The 7,783-nt window shown below is 40.6% G+C and overlaps 1 protein-coding gene across 40 annotated transcripts in view; it reads right to left on the bottom strand.

Moving 5' to 3' along the window:
• Positions 1–518: 518 nt before the first annotated feature.
• RIMS2 (regulating synaptic membrane exocytosis 2) overlaps positions 519–7,783 on the bottom strand; it is a 387,973-nt gene continuing 380,708 nt past the window's right edge. For 38 of the 40 annotated variants that reach the window (XM_054385548.1, XM_054385557.1, XM_054385553.1 and 35 more), the window contains 5 exons: positions 5,360–5,501; positions 3,545–3,657; positions 2,732–2,833; positions 1,684–1,823; positions 519–737 (listed from right to left, as the gene is read on the bottom strand). In XM_054385548.1, coding sequence (XP_054241523.1) covers positions 519–737; positions 1,684–1,823; positions 2,732–2,833; positions 3,545–3,657; positions 5,360–5,501 — 716 coding nt within the window. The remainder of the gene's footprint in view (positions 738–1,683; positions 1,824–2,731; positions 2,834–3,544; positions 3,658–5,359; positions 5,502–7,783) is intronic. The other 2 variants (XM_054385581.1, XM_054385583.1) reach the window with 1 other exon arrangement.

The raw sequence follows: 7,783 nt of genomic DNA, 5'->3' as shown, positions 1-7,783 counted from the left end.
TCTTGACTCTTTCCAGGACGAAGAGTTTTCGTTTCTCAAGCAACTGTTTCAAACAACAGTTGACTTTCCCAGCATTCTTCTTTTTCTTCCACTGCCTGCGAACCCACTGACCTGTAACATGGCTTCTGAGGAATTTAACTCCGCTTCTGTGGCATAACCAAGCTTGAGGAGGGAGGGCAGATAAATAAAGAGGAGCAATGAAACAGATATGCCATTGAAAAGGACTTTTGTTGCATGAAACAGATTGATTCTTTTAGTTTAGTCCATGGCTTCAGATTTGACCAAAACTGAGTGTCTCTGAACTCCAAACCTAGCAGTTCTTCATGACTTCAGTCCTTCACCTGAGGGCCTTCCATAGGGCACAATGTGTGCAACTTCCTTGAGAACACAGGATCGCGTTGCAGCCCTAGAAACAGGCTCAGAAGACACAACATTTAGCATGCAGTGTTACCAGGGTTTGCGACCTGTAATTGGGGTTTGTTGTAACGCTGGTTGCTATGACCACAGTTTCACAGCTGCTATGAGCGAGCGTACGAAGGTCCTGTTGAACTTTCCAGAGATGATTGGGAAGCTCTTCTAGTGAGAGGAGCTAAAGTTGGGTCTACTAAGGAAGAAGGAGGGAAGAGTTTGAACCACCCAATCACCATGTTGGACAGGTCCAGTTCATCTAAAAGTATCTGTGCCACTCCCATAAAGGATTTGTGATCCATACGTCCATAGTCTCCCCAAACAATTATCTGTTAGCAAAGGAAACAGAAGAAAATGGAACAAAATCAGCAGAAATTACGAGAGCTTCAATTTCACAAAATCATTCAGGTTGGAAAAGACCCCTGCGATCACCAAGTCCAACTATTAAGCCTACTCTACAAAGTTCACCCCTAAACCATATCCCCAAGCAGCACATCTGAACAACCTTTAAATACATCCAGGGTTGGGGACTCAACCACCTTCCTGGGTATATTCCAATACCTGACCACTCTTGTTGTGAAAAAAGGTAGAGTCTAAACCTATCCTGTTGCAGTTTGAGGCTGTTCTCTCTTGTTCTACTACTAACTACCTGTGAGAAAAGCACCAGCCTCTCCACAACCTCTTTTCAGGGAGTTGTAGAGAGCCATGATGCCTCTCTCTTCAGCCTCCTCTTTTTCAAACTAAACAGCCACAGCTGCTTCAGTTGCTTAAGACTTGTTCTCCAGGCCCTTCCCCAGCTTCCTTGCTCTCCTCTGCACTCACTCCAGCACGTCAATTCATCACATCTCTGTTACTTAATTATATTAAGGAATGAAATATTTGACTGCTGGCATCATTTGGTTCTGTGTATACTAATTGTGATGCAGTGACAGAAACGACCTGGGCAGTACCAGAGCAGTTACCCATGACACTGGGTGGACTCAATGATCTCCAGAGGTCCCTTCCAACCCCTAACATCCTGTGACACTGAAGAAAGCCCAGTGATGAAGGAGCCCATACATACAGTAGAAGCAAAATAATCTACCAGTAGAAGCAAAATAATCTACCACTAACTTTTGCTCAGAACTTCCTACTTTCATCAACAGTTACTCCTGTAGTATTTATCTGCTCTACAAGTACTTGAAATAGCAGAATTTGACGAATGCAGCATGAAAGGAAGTTTGAAACTCTTTCAGTGACATTTTCAGATTCAGAAGAGTATTTGATGCAAATTACCTGTAGAACTTTTCCTTGGGGGCTTTCTTCAAATGATAGGAGTTGCTGATAAAGTGGTTCCAGCGTTTTTCTTGCTACCTTTGTTTTCTTTTTGGCTATGCAGACTCCATTTTCTAATAGATACACCTTTACATATGGTGCTTAGAAGAAAACAAAGAGCAGTAAGTAAAGAGACACAGACTTCTTTCTTTTGTATAACAGGTGCTAAACCTGCCTTGTACTGGATTAATGACTTACAGGAACAAATTTCCCCAGGCAACAATTAACATTTATTTATTAGTCTGCAGAGCATCCATGCATTTTGTGGATTTTTTTGGTATTATAATTTTTTCTTTGCTTCTTTTTGTATGTCTTTTCTGATATGAAACAACTCAGATTTTGACCTGGAAAAAAAAATCAGCTGCTCCTATATATAGCATCCCTATACTGTACAATATGCAAAATAGGCCTGTCAAGTAAATGAACAACTTGCATTGACTTTGGTGAGATTTGGATCCATGTTCCAAATTGTTAATAAATTTAAATTATCTACAAGGTGAAAATCAGTGAAGAAAAGGCTCTGACACAATTTCTATTCTGGCAGAAGAGCTTGCTAAAAATATCCTTCTATTGTCCTTTTCACATAGCGTTATAGGACACCAGATTATAAAATGAGGAGTAAGTATCAGATACTGGTCTACTTTTCCAGTAGGTACCTGTTCCACACCTCTTGTTGGTTCTCTCTTCATCCCTAAGGTCCTGGTACCACATCTTCAGTATGTAACTTCCTCTCTACCCCCATAACCAATGATGTATTTGCTATTACTAAAATACTTTTTGGTCCTCTGCTAGCCCAGACACCAGTCTGACTTTTCTTTTCCTCCTAAGGTAGGGTTGATTTTTTGTATACCATTTCAATACATGATACATTTCTGTGTACAACACTGTAATTAACTCATAGAGGAATTGGCTAAGAGTTTACCCAAGTTAAGGAGCAGTGCCTCAGAACCTGGATGTTTGTTGGATTTTTTCTGGTAGGACTCTTGTTGGTAAGGTTTTTCTTCCTTACCTGGCAGTGTCTTTGAACCTGGTTTTACAACAAGGCCACGGGCTCGGATTATTTCTACTTCCAGTTGTCCTTTCTTGTCCATCATTCCCACCTGGATATCTCCTAGATAACAAAAAGAAATCTTGGTATCGCAGTTCAGAAATACCTAAGTACATGAAAACCTATGGGAATTTCTAGGATGAATACATGATGATTTGTATCATCTGCAGCAAGGGTGATCTGGTTATTAACACTATTAGATAATGTAATACTTATTCTCTTCACTGCTATCTATGTGAGTAAATAATTAAAACCCCCTGCAATAAGATCTTGTCTCCAATTTCCCATGCCCCTATCTTCAACTTGATTTTTTTTTTTGTCTTAATTTCAGATAAAAAAAAAAGGCAGCAAGGAATTAGTACAAAGCAGCTCTGTAAAACTGCTTGAAATTTCTTTGCCATACCTCTAGCTTAAGACAAGGTATGAAAAGACAACTTGTGAATATAAAAAAAGTCTGTAAGTAGAATAACAAATACTTTACACCTATATTCATATTTTTATTCAGCACTATGCAAATTATTCAGACTGGTCTCATTAGACACATTTTAACGATGGAAAACTGAGTAGGAAGTAAAAGACTTTCTTCTTCTGAGTGTCATAATGAGCACCTACAATTATGTTCAAATTCAGATGAGGTTATAGTTTTGGTCTTAACTGAGTTATTCAAAACCACATGGGAAATCCATATTTAAACACTCAGAACCTAGAAAATATCTACATTCTAATTACCAGACTCAGTAGATGATACCATATCTATACCACACAAATGCTTACCCATTGATGGTGTTGCCAAAGTCTGTCGTCCTACGAGCTGAGCAGGACCAAGCCCATCCAGGAAATCACTGAACTGGCTGTCTGCAGCCAACCTCACACCAGGGAAAATCAAGCTAAAAATTCATATTGAAAATAAGTGAATAAATAGACTTGAATTTGCCCTTATTTGTTTTATAGATGCTTTGCATTTAGCATTTATATTTTTGGTACTAGTGCTCGCAAGGAACTGATTTACAAGATTACAAAACAATTACTGTAATTTTCAGAACCTGACAGTGTTCAACAAGCAGCAGTTCAGCCTCTAGCATAAAAACAAACAGCATTAATCTTCACTACCTCTAATTTCTACAGTACTATTTTTTCATTATGCTCTTTTCCCAATATATTAAAGACAATTGCTAATTAGTATAGTTGAACAATATTATTATAGTAGTTATTGAGACCAGTTCAGTAAGATACTAAGATACCAGTAATTCAGTCACAAGAAGGTAGTCACATTCCTCAGTCCTGGTGAACTCAACAACTGAACACCAAATGCACCCAGTGAAATCACTACGTTAGACTGAATACTACTCCCTGTTTTTAAAATTACCTTCTAGAATCAGCGCTCATCATAAACATTTTGTTACAAATGTCTTTGAGAATGACATCTGTTCAACAATGGAACTGAAATCCATTGTGGCAAGTCACCAAAGTAATTTCAAATTCAAATTTGTGCCATTAATTATCTGTGGCCCTTTACAAGGCAACAAGAACTAATGAGACTGGTAAAGACTGACCATGAATAAGTGTCCATCTCAAGTGCATATCGTGCATCAACTTGGATGTGTAAGGTACATTGTCCACTACAGGTGCATTGTCCAGTGCTGTGAATACCACCAATAAGTCTATCCACAGTAAGAATTTTCCGGGCAATGTTTTGGACACACCACTCAGTAGTCTTTAACTTGAGATTTTATGAAAAGCATGATATATGACAGTCCTACACCTCTGCCTCGATAACTTCTTCAAAATTAATCAGTAGACTCTTTGAAAAACCCTTTACCCCAGTGAAAAACACTTGGACACGCCTTTTTTTTCTGCAAAGCACAGATGTATGCAAGGAGTTTTTGAAAGCAAATCTGCCCTTTTCTGTATTTACATTGCATGCTAAAGATCTGATTCACCAGGTGGCTTTGTCATGGCAGAAATGATTCTCACCCTTCCAATGAGAGACTCTCTCAGCTGTAAGGGAATACTTAGGCTTGGTCCATTAATGACACTAGCTTGTAAAAGGGAGTTCTAACAGGACCTAGAGTGCTCACTCACCACCCTTTTGTCCAACCACCAGTTTCATGGAGAATCATAGAACAGAATCACGGAATGGTCTGGGCCAGAAGGGACCTCCAAAGCTCATCCAGCCCAACCTCCCTGCAGTCAGCAGGGACATCCCCAACTAGATCAGGCTACCCAGAGCCCTGACCAGCCTCACCTTGAATATCTCCAGGGATGGGGCCTCAACAACCTCCCTGGGCAGCCTGTTCCAGTGTTCCACTACCCTCATAGTAAAGAACCTGTTCCTAACATCCAATCTCAATCTGCTCTAGTTTGAATCGCCTGTCCCTCGTCCTGTCACTGCAGCCCTTTGCAAACAGTCTCTCTCCATCCTTCATGCAGGCACCCTTCAGGTCTCCTCTTCTCCAGGCTGAACACCCCCAGCTCCCTCAGCCTGTCCTTGCAGCAGAGGTGCTGCAACCCCCTGACCATTTTCCTCTGGACCCGCTCCGTCAGGCCCATGTCCTCCATCAGCTAACCCCAGTTATATCTGCTGCTTACTTTCCCTCGGAGCTGTAGCTGTTCATGCTCCCATCCGTCGACTCGCGGCTGGCCTGGCGGGTCATCCAGTTCCTCATCTCCACAGCCAGTCCTGTCTCAGTGCTCCTCTGGACAGTGCTCCGCAGCTTCTTGCCTCCTGCTTCTGCAGAGACAAAAGAGAAGCCCCATTGCACTGCACTGGCACTGACGCGCCCTGTGGGGCACTGCTGCAGGCAGCACCCTGCTGCTCCATGAGGCAGAAACACCTAAAGCCACACACGTGCCTGTACCAAAACCTCCATTTAAAAATTACCTTTTGTTAAATAACAAAAGGTATACAGAATCGTAAAGAGAATTGTAAAGCTCTTTCACAGGACCTTGCCTTCCAAGGGCAGACATCCCATGCACAGCACAAGTCTGTCCACGGAGGTAACCAGACTTACACTTCCCATCATAGTTCAGTGTGTTTAAGACATGGTTGCTCTGCATGAATACATCTCTCTCAGGAATTCAGTTAAAATGTTACCATTATTTCAAAACATGCAGTGTCTGGGGAATGTTCTAAGTCAGATGAATTATTTGATTTGAAATTATTCAGTTCAGGTATATAAAGGTATAGATATGTATTAGCAAGGACAGTCAGATGAATTACTTCAGCCTCTGATATACTGTGATTTGATTTGAAATTATCTGGTCATTATCAGATAAATAAAGGTATAGATATGTATTAGCAAGGACAGTCAGATGAATTATTTGATTTGAAATTATCTGGTCATTATCAGGTAAATAAAGGTATAGATATATATTAGTAAGGACAGTAAACAGCACATCAAGAAGCCTTTCCTATTCTTTCTTCACTACATACACTCCACTCTGCTTTAATTTTGTATCTAACAAATAACAGTCATGACTTTTTTGGACAGTATCAAAGTTTATTACCATCTCCAAGAGTACCAGTGCTTGTTCAGTTTAATTTTATTTGTAAAAACAGCCATTAGGGTGACAGACAGATGGGCCTCAGACAAAGGAAAAAGTACTCAAAACTTAAGATAGTAGCACTTCAATGGAGGAATTTTGATCAAGACCTCAGCTGGACAATATTGTGAAATCAGCATTAAAAAACCAATACCCAACCAAACAAAAAACACAACAATGAAACCAATCAGAGACAAAGACAAGAAAGAAACGAGTAGGAATGAAGCTTCAGTTTTCCTTTCACGAGTAAGACAGTCAATCCATGCAATTTCTGATTTTAAATGCTGTTGCTGGCAACAGGATAAGGAATTCTGCACTCCAATTTCTCAGTTCAGTATCCCCCTGACTGCAGCACAGTGCTGTGTGATACACTGATAATACCGTAACAGACCAGTAACTCCAAATGCAACACCAAATAATATCAGAACTCTTTCTGAAAGAATGAGGGCAGAGCAATACCCAATGAGGTAGGATATCTAGGGACTTGGCTCTCTGCTGCAGTCTGTAGCCTCTGCTATCCTTTACACATTCTCCAGCTCATCACATACCAAGAAAGAACTGCTGGACCTGTGGGGTCAATGAAGCTCTAAGGGGTCTGAAAAGAAAATGAGCATGGGAGAAGATTGCCCTGGGATAGTAATCCACACCCTGAGGAGAACATGTGTGCACAGAGCCTGCTTAGGGTAAGAGAATGTGAACCCTCCAACAGGCAACAGGAGAGGGACATCAATTTCAATGTCCATCCTCAGCATCATTTTGTCCTACAGGCTGCAGCGTGGGTTGAGCCTCCCAGGCCCTCCAGTCAGGAGTGCTTTAAACTGGACAAAGAACATGGGAATTTTAGTGAAGTGGGGAAACAGACAACCAAAGCACCTTAAAACCCACTGGCCTTTTATCAAGGAAGATTAATAACTTCATAATATTTAGCCATAGTGAGACAATTCTATCACAGTACCGTGAGTGGTGCAAATCACAATGCTCATTACATGCTTTCTACACATTCCTTAAGGCTGTAACTTCGAATCAGTGTATGAAAATAACAGAAATAATAATTTTCCTCTAGAACTGCAGCTACCCATGACTTTAGTGCCCAACAGAGCAACGTAATTTTTTCCAACATCAAAAATATTTCTTAAAATGCCCATCAATATTTGGTGCAATAAATACATTAAAAGGAAAGATAGGAGGCTAACATGATAAATGAAAACTGAAGGGCAGAAGCCAACAATTTCACTTTTATTGGCTTGTACTGTTCCAAGTGTCTAGTGCTTTTATTATTTACATTAAACTAATGGAAGCTGGCAGCTGACTTCCAGAGTTGCTCTAAAACCCAATCCCTCATATCAAAGAAATATTCCCACAGAACTGCCGGGGAAAAAAGCAAATCTGTGCTGTAGTTTTGTAGAAGAGATGTCATTGTTAGATGTGAAAGGCACACAGCTCCTGAAGCTCCATGCTCTTGTCATTCAA

This window comes from Indicator indicator, chromosome 12 (assembly GCF_027791375.1).
Source record: "Indicator indicator isolate 239-I01 chromosome 12, UM_Iind_1.1, whole genome shotgun sequence".
Classification (NCBI taxonomy): domain Eukaryota; kingdom Metazoa; phylum Chordata; class Aves; order Piciformes; family Indicatoridae; genus Indicator; species Indicator indicator.
The sequence above is the reverse complement of the archived record's forward strand: the minus strand, read 5'-3'. Positions and strand labels throughout refer to the sequence as shown.